Below are 21,509 nucleotides of genomic sequence, written 5' to 3' on the forward strand. Positions count from 1 at the left end.
GTAGTAAAAGCTCTAGCAAACAAATATTAGTATAGACATTTGTAAAGAATTGTTCTTAAAAAGTTCCACTAACAAAAGATCTCCAGGCGTGTGCTTATTTTTGTTTTTGAAATAAACCTATGCTCGGCTGAACTTGTCAAATTGCCAGTGTCCAGCCATCAAAACTCTGCTATTTGTGGCGTGCTCACAAGTCACAGACTCCTTCTTGCTTTACTGTATTTAAGGTTGCCTGGAGACATGTGGTTCCGAGAAGGGCTGCTGTAAGGTTGTGCTAGGGAAGATAGTTCCATCCAATCAGCTTATCTGACCCACTTATCACAGACCAGCCTGGAATCCAAATTCTGTAGGCACTGCAGTAATGCAGGCCACACATCCACAGCCCCGATTCCCCGTTCTGCCGATCTAATGATCCTTTAAGAGGTCCATACATCTAACCACTATGGCAGCAATTCCCTGTTCTTCCAACAACGGGGGTCGGGGGAATCAGCAAAATTCAACATGTTGGAAGACCTCAATTCACCGATCCCAACCAAAATATGATTGGGATCAGCGAGTCAGGGATTTTTAACATGCTTTTTTTTCCCCCTGATCCTCCGACAGATCGCCAACCCTCCATGAAGAACGATTTTCAAATTGGATCGCCAATTGGTATCACAGGGAATCAGGACAATAGATGTATGGCCCGCATTACTCAAGCCAAATGATAGAAAATACCTCGAGATTGATGGAGGTCCCCAGCAGTTAGACATCAGTGGTACCGTACAAACATAAAACATTTTTGTTCTCTTCATCTGTAAACATTGAATCTTATCACAGTTTTGGTGCTTTAATCATGGTGAAAAATGGAAGCATTGGCACAATGTTAGGTACTAATCAGTGACAGAAAAATTGAGGGCAACATGATAGAGATATAATTTAAAATATCACACAGTTAATTACCGAGGCCCATGCTGAACTCCACAGGAGTGAGGTAGCCATTATTGCTCTGGTCAAGGCTGTCAAATACAGCTTCCAATTGTTCTGGGGTGAGAGGAAGTTCATTCTGTAGCCTCTAAAAAAAGAAAGTTACAAGTTAAGGCCTGGCAGAGCATCACCAGGGATGAAACCCAGCGTCTGGTGATGTCTATGCGTTCCAGACTTCAGGCTGTAATTGCCTGCAAAGGATTTGCAACATAGTATTAAAAAGTGAAAGTTAGATTTAGGATTGTTTAGTTTGTCCCATTACTTTTGGCCCCTTAAAAAGTGGGAGGCACATATAGAAACCGTTGTAATTCCTACAACGTTCATCTGATTTGGATGTAATTACCCTCAAATTAAATCTGAAAATCTGCAGTTAAAGCACATCTTGTTTGTTTCATTTCAAAGCCATTGTGGTGGTGAATAGAGGCCAAAATATGAAAATTCTGTCAATGTCCCAATATTTATGCAGAAAAATAGCCTTGAATGTAAGTAAAGTGTATATAGACATAGGCACGCGCAGGGGGGGTTTCCGTCTGCCTGGAAACCCCCCTCCCCAGCCCACACCACGACCACAATAGATATAGTAATATAGTAGATTGTTACTAGTACTGCATGTTCTCAGTATCACAAATGAAATAATTAGCACCACCTGTGGATCTTTTAACATGTATCAGCCAGTAATAAATAACCTGTGCACAACTAGAAGATCTGGAAAACATGCACTGTTAGAGATGCACTGCTATAGAGCCCAATATGTACATATACAGTATGTCCAGGGCAGTGCTAGGTTCTTCTGCTGCTCCTCCAGGCTCCCGGACTTGCTCCAATAGTCTGGAATGGTACCCACATCTAAAATACATACGTTCAGCTCAGGCAGGATGGCCTACTGGCGCATCTAATGGCTTACTGTGATCATTGGTCCTCTATATGCTGGAATTAATACACACAATACACTTTGTATGACGCTTATTAAAGCTGGTTAAGTACTAATTCTGCCCTCTTCATTGACAGTCCACACTCACTCTAAAATTAAGCATTTGGAAACCCCCCTCTGGAAATCCTGCGTTTGCCACTGATAGACAACACAGGCTTTAGCCCTGAATGCATGCTTTGTGTGAAGCAGAAACACTATTACTGATACCTGCACATTTCAGAGCATTTACAAATTTGGGTTGGTCTAATGGGCATGTGAGGAGGTCTTGGGTGCATGTGAGGGGCACGTGGTACACTTTAGTACGGTGATGGGGCACCACAACATGTACCACAAAACACCCTGCACTACAGAAAACACTAAAGGTGTCTAGTATTGGGAAGGGTTTTGAAATGCCCATATATTGCCCAGTTAATAGTTATTGTGGGGATCACCAGAAAATAACTTCCTACACTACAGAAAGTGTTAAGCAGTCCAGATAAAGGGAGGAAGAGGTTATATTGTCCAGATCTCCTGCATTATGCCTTCTATAAACCCTCAGAAACACTTTAATTGATAAGGCAGGTTGTCTATTTTTTTCAATGATCTACACATATTACTTCTATATATTTCATATAGAATATATTCTGGATTCAGCAAGAAAAAATGATTAAGATTACATTTTGTTTTAGATTTTGACTTAAATCTAGACAGCACCAATGTCCAATTCTGCCTGCCTATACTGGTGGTGATCAGTATGATCATATCTCATGGGTCCAATCAGAGAAGTAGGCAGATGGTGATACATATACCCACACAGAGTCTGGTTGTTCTTTCCACCAGAAGCGATAAAAATCCAGTAATTTTCAGTGATTTTGGAACAATATGGTAGATTTGAACGAACAATCTAGGCAACAAAACTGCTATACACCCATCAGTCATAACATTAAAACCACCTGCCTAATATTGTGTAGGGCCCTCAAAACAGCTCTGACCCATCAAGGCATGGACTCCCACAAGACCTCTGAAGGTTTCCTGTGATATTTGGCACCAAAATGTTAGCAGCAGATCCTTCAAGTCCCGTAAGCTGTGAGGTGGAGCCTTCATGGCTTGAACTTTTTTGAACTTTTTCCAGCACATCCCACAGACGCTCAATCGGATTTAGATCTGGGGAATTTGGAGGCCAAGTCAACAACTCGAACTCTTTATTATGTTTCTCAAACCATTCCTGAACAATTTTTGCAGTATTATCCTGATGAAAACAGGATTTTGGTACTCACCATTAAATCTGTTTCTCTGATTCCACAGGGGACACTGGAGTCAAGACTGTGGGGTATAGATGGGTGCAGTGTGGAGCTGGCACTTTAAGAATTTAGAAGTGTGACTGGCTCCTCCCCCTCTATGCCCCTCTTCAGTTATAGAAAAGAGCCAAGAGGAGACTGAGAGGAAGAACCTCTAGAGAAGGAGGAATAATTATAACAAGCAGAAGAACAATAAGAACAATAACAGATTTAATGGCGAGTACCAAAATCCTGATTTGTCCTTCATCCACATGGGACACTGGAGTCAGGGCTGTCTTACCAGCAGGGTGGGCCCTGGGCAAAGCAATGCACTGGGGCTCCTACCCACCCGTTCATGAGAAAAAATGTAAATTGTCAATAAAATTTAACCCTCCTGCATGCCCATCAGACGTCCCACACATGCAGAGAGACTCTGTTTGACTGGTCTGAAGTCGGCGGATGAAGTACAACTGGGACTGAGGTGAGTACTCATCACCAGGGGGGATGTGGTGGGGAAGGTTACGTCAGAATACAGTGTACTGGTGGCCGGCTTATAAAAATATCACAAATTTACCAACTGGCTGCAGTTGCAGTGGGGTGGGTTGGTGGGCCCCTACTAGCTTGGGCCCTTGGGCAACTGCCCAACAAGCCCAATGGAAGAGATGGCCCTGACTGGAGTCAAGACTGTGGGGATGTCCCAAAGCCACCCAGACGGGAGGGAGAGTGCTGCGACACCTGGAAAACTGAGCGGCCAAACTGAGCTTCAGAAGCCGCAAAAATGTCGAAACTGTAGAAACCAACAAACTTATGAGTCCCCGACCAAGTGTCCACTCGGCAGGGCTGAGAAACAAACTCCACGGGCAGCCGTCCAAGATGGTCCAACAGAGAGCACAGAATGCGCTGAAATGGAAACTGGTGGGGACAGAGATGCTGCTAAATAAGCCTGACGAATAGTCAGTGGTATCCAACCTGCCAGAACCTGTTTAGAAGCAGGCCACCCTCGTTTAGTCGTTTCATACAGAAAAACAAGGAATCGAACTGGTGCAATGTAGCAGTCTGTTCTACATAGATACATAAGGTGCTAACCACATCCAAGGAATGTGAGGATGGAAGGTCCTCCTCCAACACCAGGACCACAATAGGTTGGTTGATATGAAAAGAAGAAACCACATTTAGGCAAGAAGGCAGGCGAGTACGCGGTACTGCCCGATCTGCATGAAAAATCAGACAGGGAAAGCAGCATGAAAGAGCTCCGAGCTGATGCCAAGATCAGCAACAGAACCATCTTCCAAGATAGATATTTCAAATCAACAGTCTCCAAAGGTTCAAAAACAGAAGACTGAAGGAAAGTTAAGATCCCAAGGTGCCGTCGTAGGAACAAAGGGCGGTTGAATGCAAAGGACTCACTGTAAAATGGTCTGAACCTCAGGAAACAACGCCAATTTTCGTTGGATGAAAATAGAGAGAGAGCCGAAACCTGAACCTTCAGTGATCCCAAGCAAAGGCCCGCATTCAGACCTGACTGAAGGAACCCCAAAAGACGACCCAAACGAAAAGATGAGTTAAGAAACCCTCGTCTTTCACACCGTGCCACATAGGCTTTTCAAATCCGGTAATAATGGGCTGAGGTCACAGGTTTCCTAGACTGGATCATGGTAAGAATAACCTCTTGTGTAATACCCTTCTGCTTCAAGAGTGCAGTTTCAACAGCCACCCTGTCAAATGCAGTCTGTGTAAGGTGGTGCAGAGAAAGGGACCTTGTTGAATGAGGTCCGGACGAAGAGACAACGGGCAAGGATCTGATGCGAGAAGCATTTTTAGGTCTGAGAACCAGGTCCTGCGTGTGATGTTCTGGGTTGTTTGTGGACCCGGGGTGGTAGCAGGAGTGATCACAGAAGCAGATTTAAAAATAAAACTAGAATTTTTAATAAGTGCTTGAGTAGACAGATAATGGCAGTAAATAAAAGTCCAGGAATATATAATGTGCACAAGAGTTCTGTGGTGGGAGTAAAAGGGTTAATGTCCAAGTAGATACAATTAAAGCTGTCCAGGTGTGCAGGTAGTGAAACTGAAAATAATCAAGCCAGGGTTGTAGTGAGCTGAAAATAAACAAGCCAGGTATACAAGTAGTGAACTGAAGCGCAGGATGTCAGCAGGCTCAGGCACTCAGGTATGGGCAAGGGTGATGGAGGAAGCGGGGTAGTCCAGTGGGAGCTAGGAGCTGACAGGCAGACTGGCAGACAGCGAATTCACAGGAACATGAAAGCACAGAGAACTCCCTCTCAGCTAGGCTGAGATACACGTTGCACTGGCAAAGAAGGAAGGCACTGACCCTTCCTAAACACCCCATGCCGTGCTGTTACTGGCCGGAGGGAACATGTGACTCACCAGGATTGGCCAGCCGCATCACATGGCCAGAAGGCAAGATGGCGGCGCCCATGCCAAACGGAACGGAGACACCGCCAGGCCTCACCAGCGCAGAGTGACAACAGGACCGCACAACAACGCGCGCAGCCAAAGCCCCCCGCCAGACACCAGCTCCGCCACCAGACAGCCCGCGCCACAACGACCTCACAGGTAACACCCGCCTAGCGCCATGCTGAAATACCCTGGCCGTGACAGTACCCCCCCCCTTTTGGGGTGGCCTCAGGACACTCACCAGGCTTCTCCGGATGGGCAGAATGGAATCTCCTGATGAGCGTGGGAGCGTGGACATCACGAGTATCGGTCCAGCAACGTTCCTCTGGACCGTAACCTTTCCAGTCCAACAAATACTGAAGATGACCTCTGCGCAGACGAGAGTCCAAGATCTGGGCGACTTCAAACTCAACTCCTCTCTCCGTCTGGACTCGAGGAGAAGCAGGTAGAGCATTATGGAACTTATTCAGGACTAGGGGCTTTAATAAGGAAACATGGAAGGAATTGGGAATTTTTAGGTATGGGGGTAACTGTAAACGGTAGGCCACTGGATTAATGACTTATGTTATGGTGAAGGGACCGATGAAGCGGGGTGCGAATTTCATAGACGGAACTCTTAGACGAAGGTTCCGAGTAGACAACCAGACCTGGTTTCCTACTTGCATGCGTGGGACTATTCTCCGCTTCTTATCGGCCTGGGTCTTATAGCGAGAGGATGCCTTCAACAAATCAGACCGTACTTGAATCCAGATGGCAGCAAAATTCTGCACCGTGTCCTCCACGGCCGGAACATCGAAAACAGGCAGGCTTTGGAATTCGGGAACACGAGGATGAAGGCCATATACAACCTGAAATGGCGTTTGGTTAGTTGACGAGTGGTAGGAAGCATTATGTGCAAACTCAGCCCACAGCAGCAAGGCAGCCCAATTGTCCTGGGAAGATGACATAAAAATTCTTAAGAAAGTCTCTAGATCTTGATTAACTCTCTCGGTGGAGCCGTTGCTTTGCGGATGGTAGGCCGTGGAAAAGTTTAACTTCACTTGAAGAACAGAACACAAAGCCCTCCAGAATTTTGCAGTAAACTGCACACCACGGTCAGAGACAATTTCAGCAGGAAGGCCATGTAGACGAAATATGTGTTGGACAAACAACTGTGCCAGGTCAGGGGCAGAAGGTAACTTCTTCAACGGTATATAGTGGACCATCTTAGAAAATCGGTCTATTACAACCCAGATAGTGTTGAAACCTTGAGAGACTGGCAGGTCTGTGACGAAATCCATGGAGAGATGCGTCCATGGATGTGATGGGGTAGGTAATGGAAGCAATTCCCCAGCTGGAGCTTGTCGTGATGATTTATGCTGGGCACAGGAGGAGCAGGAAGAGATAAACTCCATTACATCTGCCTTCATAGAAGGCCACCAATAGTGTCTTCTCAGGAACTCCAAGGTCTTCCGAGTGCCTGAGTGCCCTGCGAAGCGAGAGGAATGTGCCCAAGTGAGAAGCTGCTTCCTTAATTCCGGGGCCACAAATGATTTTCCCGAAGGAGGCTGAAGTTGTAATGCGGCGAAAACTCTTGATTCCAAGACAGGGGTATTGCTTTGATTTTCAGATTGATCATCACAGAGGAGAGATCTCGATAGGGCATCAGCCTTCTGATTAAGTGCTCCAGACCGGAAGGTCAGGGTGAACTGAAACCTGGCAAAGAATATTGCCCAGCGGGCCAAACGAGGACTCACACATTGGAGGTTTTTGAGAAATAGGAGATTTCTATGGTCCGTAAATACAGTAAATGGAAACTTGGCGCCTTCTAGCAAATATCTCCATTCCTTCAATGCCAACTTTACAGCTAGTAGTTCTTGCTCACCTATGGCGTAGTTCCTTTCGGTAGGAGAGAATTTTTTAGAAAAGAACCCACACGGATGGACTCAGTTGTCCTCATAACGTTGAGACAAGACTGCTCCCACAGCTTCAGATGATGCGTCTACCTCCAACAAAAAAGGCCTGCCCAGATCGGGTTGTCGAAGAACTGGTGCTGAGATAAAGGCCTGTTTTAGAAGATGAAAGGCAGACTCTGCCTCAGGTGACCATTGGGCAGGATTAGCACCTTTGCGGGTCAAGGCTGTAATGGGAGCCAGCAGTGTAGAAAATCCCTTAATGAAGCGTCTATAATAATTTGCGAAGCCCAACAATCTCTGGATGGCCTTCAGTGTCTGAGGTCGGGTCCAATCCAGAATTGCCTGCATCTTCTTGGGGTCCATTTCTAAACTGGAGCCAGATATTACATAGCCGAGAAAAGGTACACTGGGCACTCCAAAGACGCATTTCTCCAGTTTGCAGTAAAGGTGGTTTTCTCTCAAACGGGTCAGAACTTCTTTAACATGTTCTTGATGTTTAGCCACAGAGGGTGAAAAAATCAGTATGTCATCCAGATAGACAACAACAGAAACATATAACAGATCCCGGAAAATCTCATTAACGAAACTTTGAAAGACAGCAGGAGCGTTACACAATCCAAAAGGCATTACTAAATACTCGAAATGTCCATCTCTGGTATTAAAAGCGGTCTTCCATTCATCGCCAGCTCGGATACGAATGAGGTTGTAAGCCCCTCTTAGATCTAATTTCGAAAAAATGACAGAGCCCTTGACCCTATCAAACAACTCAGTAATCAGGGGAAGAGGGTATCGATTCTTTACGGTAATGTCATTAAGGCCTCGATAATCGATACATGGTCTTAGACCACCGTCCTTCTTGCCAACGAAGAAAAACCCAGCTCCGGCAGGTGAAGTAGAGGGGTGAATGAACCCCTTTGCCAGGTTGTCCCGGATGCATTCGGTCATGGCTTGAGTCTCAGGCAAGGACAGCGGATAGGTACAACCGCGAGGTGGTATCTTATCAGGTATCAATTCAATTGGACAGTCCCATTCCCTATGAGGGGGTAAGATATTTGCTTGTTGTTCAGAGAAAACGTCGGCGAACATCTGATATTCCTTGGGAATGGCAGAAGAAACTAATGGAACTGTCTTTCTCACAGGTCGAATTTTTGGAAGACAGGATTTCTGACAGTCCATACGCCATGACAGAATCTGCATAGAACTCCAATCAATCCTGGGATTATGTTGACGTAACCAGGGTAGACCAAGAACAATTTCTTGAGAGGCCTCTGATATCACCAGGAATTTTAGGGACTCAGAATGAAGTGCCCCAATTCGGACCAATACTGGTTGAGTCTCTTTGGTGACTATCCCGTTAGTTAGAGGGCGTCCGTCTATAGAGGTCAGAGAGACGGCATGGTTGAGAGACAAGCAAGGAATCTGAAATTTATCTATGAAACTAGACGTTATGAAATTTCCGGCTGCTCCCGAGTCGAGTAGAGCAGTAGCAAAGACAGGTTTGGGTTTAAGATCCAAGGCTAGGGTAATCGTGAAATCTTTAATCTTTGGAGACGGGTTCATAACTCCTAACTTGATGTCTCCAGGGTCAGTTAGGATTTGGCATTTCCCGGTTTACGGGGGCAGGAGATCAGCAGGTGACCGGACTCTCCGCAGTACAGACAGAGGTTCTTTTGCATTCTTCTCTGACGTTCTTCTTTAGAGAGGTGTGTATGATTCACCTGCATAGGCTCCTCTTCAGTAGGGGAAGGAATGGGACGGGTAGAAATGGAGGGGGTAAATGACCTTTGCCGGTCAGTTCTGTTTTTTTCAGCCTGACGTTCCCTGAAGCGTAGGTCAACTTTGATACACAACGAAATCATGTCGTTCAGATTAGTAGGAAGCTCTCGAGTGACTAGATCATCCTTTAGTCGGTCTGACAACCCATGCCAGAAGGTCGAGGTGAGGGCTTCCTCATTCCATTTGAGCTCTGATGCTAAAATTTGAAATTGCACGGCATATTGACTGACAGGACGGACCCCTTGTCTCAGTGTCATGATGTTTGATGATGCTGATACAGTACGCCCAGGTTCATCGAAAATCCTCCTGAAGGATGACACAAAGTCTGCGTAATTATCCAGCAGCGGATCTGAGCGCTCCCAGAGTGGGGAAGCCCATTCCAAGGCCTGGCCGGATAACAGAGAGACTATATAAGCCACTTTAGTTCTTGCAGTTAGAAAGTTGTCAGGCTGCAGGGTAAAATGTATGTCACACTGATTTAGGAATCCTCGGCAGAGTTTAGGGTTGCCATCAAATTTACTTGGTAAAGGAAGATGTAAGCGGGGAGATGATCTGCCTCCTGTATTCCCAGATGCTAAAGCGGATGTAGATGCTGGTACTCCAGGGGTAGAAAAGGAAGTTTGCAAACTATCCTGTCGCTTGGACATCTCTTGCAGAAATTGAGCCATCTGATGCTGCATGTTTTCCAGATTTTCTAAACGACCAGAAATGCACCTGAACAAATCCACTCCTGACTCCTGATCCGTGGCCGGCTCCATGTGGCCAGTGCAAACTGTGATGTTCTGGGTTGTTTGTGGACCCGGGGTGGTAGCAGGAGTGATCACAGAAGCAGATTTAAAAATAAAACTAGAATTTTTAATAAGTGCTTGAGTAGACAGATAATGGCAGTAAATAAAAGTCCAGGAATATATAATGTGCACAAGAGTTCTGTGGTGGGAGTAAAAGGGTTAATGTCCAAGTAGATACAATTAAAGCTGTCCAGGTGTGCAGGTAGTGAAACTGAAAATAATCAAGCCAGGTTTGTAGTGAGCTGAAAATAAACAAGCCAGGTATACAAGTAGTGAACTGAAGCGCAGGATGTCAGCAGGCTCAGGCACTCAGGTATGGGCAAGGGTGATGGAGGAAGCGGGGTAGTCCAGTGGGAGCTAGGAGCTGACAGGCAGACTGGCAGACAGCGAATTCACAGGAACAGGAAAGCACAGAGAACTCCCTCTCAGCTAGGCTGAGATACACGTTGCACTGGCAAAGAAGGAAGGCACTGACCCTTCCTAAATACCCCATGCCGTGCTGTTACTGGCTGGAGGGAACATGTGACTCACCAGGATTGGCCAGCCGCATCACATGGCCAGAAGGCAAGATGGCGGCGCCCATGCCAAACGGAACGGAGACACCGCCAGGCCTCACCAGCGCAGAGTGACAACAGGACCGCACAACAACGCGCGCAGCCAAAGCCCCCCGCCAGACACCAGCTCCGCCACCAGACAGCCCGCGCCACAACGACCTCACAGGTAACACCCGCCTAGCGCCATGCTGAAATACCCTGGCCGTGACACTGCGAGGCCAGTCCGGAGCTACCAGAATGACCCTAATCTTCTACCGCTTGATGTGCTTGAGCACTCGAGGCAGAAGGGGAAAAGGTGGAAACAGATCAACTGGAATGGCCACGGTGCAGTCAGCATGTCCACCACCAATGTCTCTGGATCCCGGGTGCGGGAGCAATAATGATGGAGCTGATGGTTTTGTCTGGATGCCATTAGATCAATCTGGGGCCTGCCCCATTGCTGTTCAGTTCATGGAAAACCTGAGGATGAAGTGCCCATTCCCCTGGATGAACATCCTGGTGACTTAGGTAATTCACTTCCCAGTTGTCGACACCTGGAATGAATACGGTTGACAGCGCCGCGGTGTGCCTTTCTGACTAATGGCTCCCTCATGGCTCCGCGGCTTCGAGTTCCTCCCTGTCGATTTTTGTTAGCCACTGCGGTTGCATTGTCTGACTGGACTCGAATAGCCAGCCCTCGAAGAAGAGGAAAGGAGTCTTGAAGGACGTTGTACACTGCCCTGAGTTCCAAAACATTTATTGTAAGGAGGGCCTCCTGACCCGACCAACGGCCCTGGTAATGATGATCTAGATCCACTGTTCCCCAGCCATGGAGACTGGCGTCCGTTGCAAGAATAACCCAGTCCCACAAACCAAGATGCCTCCAGGCCAGGAGATGGTTGGACTGGAGTCACCAAAGAAGGGAAATCCGTGTCTCTGGAGACAGCCGCACCAAGTCTTGCGTGTGGACATGAGATCCTGACCATTGGGACAAGAGATCCAGTTGGAAGGTCCGAGAGTGAAAACGACCAAACTATAAAGGCCTCCAAAGCTGCTACCATCTTGCCAAGAAGTCTGATACAAAGATGCACGGAGACTCTCCGGGGTTGAGGGATGAGTCTGACTAACTTCTTGATTGCCACATCTTTACTCTTCAGAAGGTGTTTCTTCCGGAAGTCGGTGTCCAGAATCATCCCCAGGAATAAGAGACGCTGTGAAGGAACCAACTGTGACTTTGAAAGTTGATAATCCAGCCGTGCTGAAGCAGAAGGTGATAAGTAGTAGAAACATCCAGAAAAAGCCGTTCTGGTGACTGAGCCTTGAGCAGAAGATCATCCAGATATGGGATTATAGTTACTCCTTGAAGACGAAGAAGAGCCACCATGGCGGCCATGACCTTCGTGTATACCCTTGGGGCTGAGGATAGTCCGTATGGAAGAGCCCGAAACTGATTGTGTGCATCTTGAATGGCAAATTTGATAAACGCTTGATGCGGCTCCCAGATTGGAATGTGTAAGTAAGAGTCTTTGATATCCAAAGACATCAGGTATTCCCCTGGTTCCAGGCTTGCCATCACCGAGCGCAGAGATTCCATCTTGAATCTGAAGAACGTCAAGTGAGGATTTAATGACTTCAGATTCAGAATAGGTCAAACCGAGCCATCCGGCTTCGGGACCACGAAGAGTCGAATAGAAGCCTTGATTCCTCTGGTGTCTTGGAACCGGAACCACCACCTCTGAATCTAGGAGCCTTGTAATAGTCAGCTGTAATACCTTTCTCTTCATTTCCAAGGCCAGAAGCCCGGTCGTTAAGAAATGAGGAGGAGGATGGAAAGCGAAATCTATGTGGGTACCTTGTGAAACTAGATTCTGAACCCAGGCGTCTGTCATGCCACAGGCTTGTCGGCACATTTATCTTGATGGCAAGGGGGGCAGCTGTACTTCCTCTGCCTCTAGTTCCTCGTGAAGCCGCAGAGGACCCTCTTGCACGACCTTGAAACTTCGTGGGGACCCGAAAGGAGCTAAATGAAGTTCCAGAATAAGACCTTTGTGGAGGAAGAAGAAAGAAGACTTACCATCTGTGGCCTGAGAGATCCATTTAGCCAACTCAGGACCAAAAAGAATATCCCCGGTGAAAGGCAATGCAGAGCCAAAAAGCTCTGCGAGCAGCAATAGCTAAAGTGGACATCCGGGAACCCAGTAAACCTACATCCCTGAAAGCCTCACCAAGATAAATGGTGGAATCTCTAATGTGCTCCACCAAAGTAAGGGGCTCAGATCTTGGTGACCCCAAGCACAAACCTCTTGCCAGCTTCTCAGCCCATCGTTCAATAGCTTTATTTACCCAGGATCCTACCAGGGCCGTGAGAAGAACCATCCCCGCTACAGTATATATAGAACAACCAGTGCTTCCCCTGCTAGTGGGGGAAGACTGGTACTACTTACCCCGCCACGCCGCTGGTGCACAGTGTACCGTGGGGGACCTGGACCCAGCCATGTGCAGCTGCGACCGATCCCCAGCTCACTGCTTAGTAAGTGGTGAGACTTGGTCAGGGAACCGATGCACACCTCAAGAAGCGGCGACGGGTCCCCTCAGACAAGGGCAAGCTGTCTGCCTGCGAAGACATAAATAAATTAATAGATAGACTATTATTTGAAGAGAGTGCCCAGGGCCCGGCTCCTTCGAGGCACTTTTCTAAAAACTGAAGAGGTGAGGGGCATAGAGGGAGAGGAGCCAGTCACTTCTAAATTCTTAAAGTGCCAGCTCCACTCTGCACTCATCTATAACCCACAGTCTTGACTCCAGTGTTCCCTGTGGATGCAGGAGAAAGAGGTCCCTGCCATCAGGGAATATAGTTACCATGAAGGTGTGTTTGATCTGCAATAATGTTTTGGTAGGTGGTACGAGAACATCCACATAAATGGCAGCACCCAAGGTTTCCCAGCAGAACATTGCCCAGAGCAGGGGTAGCCAAGCTCGGTCCTCGAGAGCTACTAACAGTTCACGTTTTCCAGACCACCTAGTTGGTAAACAGGTGAATTCATTACTCACCAACACATTTGAAAAGATCCACAGGTGGAGCTAATTATTTCACTTGTAATTCTGTGAGGAGACCTGGAAAACATGCACTGTTGGTAGCTCTCGAGGATCAGGGTTGGCTACCCCTGGCCTAGAGCATCAGACTGCCTCCACCTTTCTTGACTTCTTCCCATAGTGCAGTCTCTTTCCCAAGTAAACGACGCACACTTTCCCGGCCGTTCACATGATGTAAAATAAAATGTAATTCAGTAGACCAGGCCACCTTCTTCCATTGCTCCATGGTCCAGTTCTGACGCTCATGTGCCCATTGTAGGCACTTTCGTGGTGGACAGGTGTCAGCATGGGTACCTTGACTGGTCTGCGGCCCCATATGTAGCAAGCTGCGATGTTCTGTGTGTTCTGGCAACCTTTCTATCATAGCCAGCATTAACTTTTTTTTCAGCTTGTGCTACAATAGCTATCCTAAGGACCAGATGGGCTAGTCTTCACATCAATGAGCCTTGGTTGCCCATGACCCTGTTGCCTGTTCAATGGTTGTCCTTCCTTGAACCTCTTTTGGTAGGTACTAACTACTGCATGCCTGGAACACCCCACTAGGCCTGCTGTTTTGGATGTGCTAACCCAGTCATCTAGCCATTACAATTTGGCTCGTCAAAGTCACCCAGATCCTTACGCTTGCCCCTTTTTCCTGCTTCCAACACATCAACTTCAAAAACTGACTGTTCACTTGCTGCATTATATATCCCACCCCTTTACAGTGCTGTTGTAACAAGATTATCAATGTTATTCACTTCACCAGTCAGTTTTAATGCTATGGCTGGTCGGTGTATGTGATGGTCGGGTATGCGGCACTCATAATAATGGCGGTCCGAATCCCGGCAGTAGAATCCAGATGCTGGCAATCTCGACCCATGCAGGTAAGTATTGTAACCCTTCACCTAACCTTCAAACACCCCCCACACCTCGCAGCCTGACAATAACACTCCCCCTACTGCTAAACCCTAACACTCACTGTCGGGATCGCAGCTGTCAGGATTCTAACAGCTGTCGGGATTTCCTCTGATATTCAAATAAGCTACAGAGCACAAAACAATTAGGTGAACCTACCTGCAGATCTCGTTTGGTTATTAACCCTTTTTCCTCCTTATCACAAAGTTGGAAGAGCTCCTCTGCTTTTCCCATCATTTCCTCAGGCTCTCTGACCAAATGGGATGGTGAGGACTTCTTGGAAGTTTTGAACCCTTTCCTTCCCCTAAGACATGGGGAGCATCTCGGTGAAGTACCCATCTGCTCCATGTCTTGAGGTGGTGGTTGGGAATGTTCCTCCACCAGTCAGGTGATAGCTGAAAATAGCACAGAATACAACAATTGTAAGTAAATGCTGATGCAGAAAGATTCAGTGAGAATTATCATCTATATAGTAATCCTCCAACTGTTACGCTGGGCATCATAATTGTAACCTGAAATTATCTGAAGTAATCTCTACTTGATTAAAGTTGTGTCATATATAGCACTAAATTGAATGTGTTCTGCCATGACATTGGGGCCTATTTATCAAGCCCTTTTTACCTAAAAAAATCATAGGGAAACTACAGTACTGTTCAGATGTTCGCCAGGACAGTCTCTTATTGAAGCTGCTGTCCCAGCACAAGCTCATTGATACATAGCTACAGAAAAAAAGCCAAAAAACAACAGTATTTATTGCTGTGATATAGAATGATTAGCAGGGCCCCAGCACTTTATGTATCCTTACTCACTGAGCCTCACTACGCCATGCAGAGCGATATGCCTGGCGTGAGTGGGCCGTCAGGTCCCAAGCAGCTCTGCTAGCGTCGGGCGTCATTTTGTGCTGAAAATGCGTCTAAGTCGCAATGTAATAATGACTAGGAAGCACCAGGAGACTGTTCCTGGGTGGTTAGTGGGAGGTGGGTTACAAGCAGGATCTTACAATAAAGTACTACAAATACAAAGTATTCTCAGGTCACCAATGTCTCCCTTCCCCCTTGCTTATCATTTTCCCGCCTTCTGCGACCTATTAGAAGCTGCGATAAACCCACCCAATCCCTTATCAGACATATTCTTAATGCTGCTAACTGTGCTATAGCATTTTCATGGAAAAAAATAGACCCTCTATCTATGACGGTCTTCAAAGTTCAATCTGGCACACATATAATCTTGAATTTATTACTAGTCGACTCCATGAGGAGGCCCATAAGTTTTCTGAGACATGGGCTCCTTGGATAGCTTACCATGATGCCAAGCCTGGTTCAATTCCTCATAGACGCTAACTATACCAACTCTTTCCCCTTCCTCCCTCCCCGTCCATTGTTCCTTACTAACACTCCTCTGCTTTCCCCCTCTCATGGAATTCCTCTCTCATTTCCCTCTTTTCTTACCTTAGGTCTTCTATACATTCTAAAATATGGTTTCTCTGTAAATGAAACGCATATATTCTGACTGTTTTACTCTTGTTTCATGGCAATATTACCTGGATCTTTTGATAATTTTATCAATGTGTTTGGTCTTCTGTACCCATGGAAAATATAATAAAAATTGACCTTTCAAAAAAAAAAAAAAAGTACAACAAAGCACTGCCCGATTCTGCGTCGGTGACTGGGAGATGGCCTGAAATGAATGCAAAAAATTCATCCCTTGGAGTGTTGATGGCGTTAAAGTGGCTGTGCTCTCAGACGCACAGATGCTTACACAGAGGCCATGTTCAGATGGAAAATGTGCCCCTGCCACATGTGCACGCGATGGTGGATTGTATAGAACGACTGGCAGTGTTACAGCAGGCACGGGCGTGAAAAGTAAGCTTGCACAATCAGTGGCTTGCACAATCAGGCGCACTTTAGTGCACAAGGGGGAGGCCGACACTAGCATTTGCATATTATCGCAGCCGCGACTCCAACAACAGACAGCAGTGTCCACCTCCAAATCAGGCCCAAAGTATCATCATACAGGTCAATGTGATTTTTTTAGATACTATTGGAACATAGAGACATGCTTTCCTCAAGTCAGGAAAGGAACTGAGGACTGTAATATCGGAAAAAGTAAGAAAGATCAAGAAGATCTCTCTCTTTCTCTCTAGAATATAAATATGTATGTATGAATGATATATATATATATATATATATATATATATATATATATATATATTTTTTTTTTTTTTCCCCCCCGTGTGTCAACTCTTGAAAAGCCTAACATTTACTAGACATGACATCCATTAGATGGAAAATGATGTATTTGTTCTTAGCTCAACACACACAGGACTATAGTGTTCCAGTTTTAGCTGCAAACATTGACCATCACTTTATAATCATGAACATGGGAAATAACTTTCAGCACCGCTTCACCCAACCAACATGAAAACAGTGATCTAGCATGCAACTCCACCTGATCCCTGACTAGTACCGACTTTCAACATCTTCGGCTTGAATCATACTTTGTGCTGTATATATTGTTTCCACTACTTTTTACTTGCCTCACTTGCGAGTTTATACAATAATATGCAATTTGTCAGCTACATTCAGGGATGATATCTTTAAGCTTGCCACAACAATGGCAGATCTGCTCATCAGGCCAAGGCATCAGTCTGTGTCTGAGATGTCCTCTCACATGTGCAACCAAATTGGACTGAAGTGGCTGCTGAAGTCGGAACACTAGCCTTAAATGGTGTCTCAGGAGAGGACAGCGCATACTGACAGACACTGGCTATTGCCTGATGCCTGAGCACATATGTTCTCACTGTCCTAATCAATATCAATCAGATGTTGGTCAATACCCACAAAAAAAAAAAAAAAAAAGTTATATATTCTAATGATTAGGTGTTTGAGAGATTAGCAGCTTCCTGGCTTTTACACACAATTAGTCTCGCGAGTATGACAACAGAAATGTATTTGGAGGAGTGTTTGCCATAATTCAAGAGCAAGGGGGGGAATTTCATAGTGGGGGTCAATTTTGATTAGTCCCATCCCTTCCTTGACCCTTATCGGTGGACAGCCAGTGCCATCCACCACTCAGTCTACTACTGTAAACACACACACTGCATGGCCGTCCCTGGCTAGCAAACAAAGTACGCTGCTGGGATGCGTCTAAAACACAACTAGAGCAGACACAACTGGGCTGCCACTAAGGGGTAAATTTACTAAAGTGAGAGTTTTCAGAACTGGAGATGTTGCCCATAGAAACTAATCAGATTCTAGCTAAAATCTTCTAGAACAGGGGTGGGGAACCTTTTTTCTGCTGAGGGCCATTTTGATATATATAACATTATTCACAGGCCTGGTGCAGACCACACCCCCTCCGTGTGATGTCACACAGGGCGGGGCCACAATCTCCAGTGATTACAGCAATGTCCGGAGCATCCTGAGGATGCTCCAGGGAGCTGTAAGGGCAGCGGTGTGACCATCTGAAGCATCCTAAGGATGCTCCAGGCGGCACTGTTGCATAGATTCTAGCTGCAGGGTGCCATTCTAAGTACCCTGCTAGACAGATGAGGCTAGCACAAAAAAGCTCTGAGGACCAGACCAAAATGATTCTTATATGGCCCCCAGGCCTGAGGTTCCCCATCCCTGTTCTAGAAGGTGCTAGTTAAATGTTAAGTAGAATCTGATTGATACTCCACTCCTAAAAACACTCACAGATTACCCGGGCCCGGTGGGCCCGGGTCCTGCGTCGCCCCCCCCCCCCCTCACAGCGGCTCAGCACACAGCTTGTCTCCTATGGCTGTGGGAGGGGCTTAGCGCCCAGGCTGGGGGCTTACAGAGCACTGCAAAAGTAATTTATTGTTTGTTTTTCTTGTCAAGGGGGTGTGGTCACGTCTCCTGCGATTAGGACACGCCCCCTCCTTTACCTGGGCCCGGCCGGGCTCTCTACGGCCCTGTGTGTGTGTAATGTTCTGTGTTCTTCCTCTTTGTATGGACTTTAAGCTAATGTATAAATTACTCCATGACATTCTAATGACAAGGTTCACCGACGTCCACAGAAATTAAAGGAAATGTATTTGATGTAAAAAAATGGCTGAGATAAGAGCCTAGACTTCTATCAGTTAGTGTACAGAAAAGATCATCCCCTTCTCTGGATATTACAGAACACACAACATAATGGGGGAGATGTACTAAGCCTTGAAGAGAGATAAAGCACCAACCAATCAGCTCCTGTAATTTTTCAAACACAGCCTGTAAAATGACAGCTAGTAGCTGATTGGTTGGTACTTTATCTCTCTCCACTTTCTCTCTCTCCAAGGGGCATATTTACTAAAGGTCTATTTCAAAATCGATTGTCATTTTTTTTAATCAATTTCAAATCGATCTAAATCGATGTTTTTCTGGGACTAAATCATATTTTCTAACAGTTAAAAAAACCAAATCAAAAATTGTCTGTTAGTAAATGTGTGACTTAGCCCCAGAAACACAACATCGATTTATAATCAATTAAAATCGACCTTAAGTAAATTTACCCCCAAGGCTTAGTACATGTCACCCAACCACACTAGTGCCTCTTAAAGCCAAGACTAAGGCCTGGCTCATGTAGGAGGCTTAGCTGCCTGACTACACGCTACATGGAAAGTGCTGACAATATGTCCAGTGGGACTCACTTCCTCTAGTCCTGTGCACCCTAGATATGTGCAATAGGAAGTCCACTATACAAAAATGTAACATATAATGAATGCAGAACACAGGGCCTGATTCAGACCCGCTCGCAAGCGGGTCGATGGTGGCCCACTGCACACGACGGAGCCGGCTCCGTCGTGCGCATGCGCGAGACCCGGATAGCGACGGGCAAGCAGTCGCTCCGGGTCTCGTACCAAAGGGGGCGTGCTGTCGATGTTGAGTGACAGCACACCCCTTTGGTGGGCGGGCTGGGGGCGTAGCTGGCCAGACGGAGGCGTTCCCATGGGAACGCCTACCGTCTGGGGCTGGCCCCACTGACATCACAAGTGATGGCAGTGGGAGTGCTTTCGGCTCTGTAAGAGCCGAAAGGACTCTAGGGCTTGTGGCAACGAGACCCTACCACAAGGGTCTCGTCGCAAGCCCGATGGTCGCGATGGTCTTGACCATCGCGACCATCTTCCTGGCCGCTCGCTATAGCTGTGGGTGGTCACCTACAGCTATGCGAGCGGCCAGGAGGCCGCTCTAAAAACACAGAAGGCCGGCCCTGATTCAGAGCGAGCGCTCTGTCAGAGCATCCGGCTCTGAATCAGGCCCAGAGTCCCAAAGTAGAGAGATCATCAACCTTGATTCCGGAGTGAATAAAGTCCATGTGATACCTGAAGGCAAGCATTGGCTGGGAAACACATCTTATGTCACCCCAGCTAGTGAATGAGTTAATGTTTCTGAAATGTACCCCATGTGACTGTCCCCAGTGCTCCTGACTCCTGCAGTGTGACCCGTATTTGTATAAGAAGATAAGCAAATAGAGCTTTGGAAAGTTTTTCAGTGTTAGTGGATCATGGATGTTTCCTTCTTTATTACCAAGACATAGTTAAATTTAAAACTCCTACTGTATACACTACCGTTCAAAAGTTTGAGGTCACCCAGACAATTTTGTGTTTTACATGAAAACTGTCTTTTATTTATCAAATGAGTTGCAAAATGAATAGAACATATAGTCATGACACTGGCAAGGTTAGAAAGAATGATTTTATTTGAAATAATAATTTTGTCCTTCAAACCTTGCTTTCGTTAAAGAATGCTCCTTTAGCAGCAATTACAGCATTGCAGACCTTTGACATTCTAGCTGTTAATTTGTTGAGGTAATCTGAATAAATTTCACCCCACACTTCCTGAAGCACCTCCCACAAGTTGGATTGGCTTGATGGGCACTTCTTGCATACCATACGGTCAAGCTGCTCCCACAACAGCTCAATGGGGTTGAGATCTGGTGACTGCGCTGGCCGCTCCATTACAGACAGAATACCAGCTGTTTGCTTCTTCTCTAAATAGTTCTTGCATAATTTGGAGGTGTGCTTTGGGTCATTGTCCTGTTGGAGGAGGAAATTGGCTCCAATCAAGCGATGTTCACTGGGTATGGCATTGCAAAATGGAGTGATAGCCTTCCTTATTCAAGATCCCTTTTGCTTTGTACAAATCTCCCACTTTACCAGCATCCCCAGACCATCACATTACCTCCACCATGCTTGACAGATGGCATCAGGCACTCTTCCAGCATCTTTTCAGCATTTGTGAGATGTTCTGCATCTCACAAATGTTCTTCTGTGTGATCCAAACACCTCAAACTTCGATACGCATGTCCATAAGACTTTTTTCCAATCTTCCTCTGTCCAATGTCTGTGTTATTTTGCCCATATTAATCTTTTCCTTTTATTGGCCAGTCTCAGATATGGCTTTTTCTTTGCCAAACTGCGTAGAAGGCCAGCATCCCAGAGTCGTCTCTTTACTGTAGACGTTGACACTGGCGTTTTGCGGGTACCATTAAATGAAGCTGCCAGTTGAGGACTTAATGCACTTGTCTTCTTGCACAGTTGTGCACCGGGGCCTCCCACTTCTCTTTCTACTCTGGTTAGAGCCTGTTTGTGCTGTTCTCTGAAGGGAGTAGTACACACCGTTGTAGGAAATGTTCAGTATCTTGGCAACTTCTCGCATGGAATAGCCTTCATTTCTAAGAACAAGAATAGGACTGTCGAGTTTTACATGAAAGTTCTATTTTCCTGGCCATTTGGAGAGTATAATATAACCCACAAATGTGATGCCCCACAAATGTGATGGGACTGACTATGGCCTTTTTGGGCCCAGCCAATAAATTAACTGTCCTGTTGCATACAGTAGGGATCAACCCTCTACAATTAATATCTTAGGTCTCTGACTGTCAGCATATTTCAGGTTTTCCAAACTAGGCACCAACATTCCAGTATCTAGCCAAGCAGCAACAGAGCTTAGGACTCTAGC

At 46.2% G+C, this 21,509-nt stretch overlaps 1 protein-coding gene across 3 annotated transcripts in view; it reads right to left on the minus strand.

The window, feature by feature from the left end:
* Positions 1–21,509, minus strand: part of CRACR2B (calcium release activated channel regulator 2B) — a 106,106-nt gene that overhangs the window by 47,839 nt on the left and 36,758 nt on the right. For all 3 annotated transcript variants that reach the window (XM_088470988.1, XM_088470987.1, XM_088470989.1), the window contains exons 2-3: positions 14,707–14,942; positions 940–1,051 (exon numbers count right to left, since the gene is read on the minus strand). In XM_088470988.1, coding sequence (XP_088327114.1) covers positions 940–1,051; positions 14,707–14,895 — 301 coding nt within the window. In that variant the 5' untranslated portion in view covers positions 14,896–14,942. The remainder of the gene's footprint in view (positions 1–939; positions 1,052–14,706; positions 14,943–21,509) is intronic.

This window comes from Taudactylus pleione, unplaced genomic scaffold (genome assembly GCF_031769625.1).
Source record: "Taudactylus pleione unplaced genomic scaffold, aTauple2 ptg000109l, whole genome shotgun sequence".
Lineage (NCBI taxonomy): Eukaryota > Metazoa > Chordata > Amphibia > Anura > Myobatrachidae > Taudactylus > Taudactylus pleione.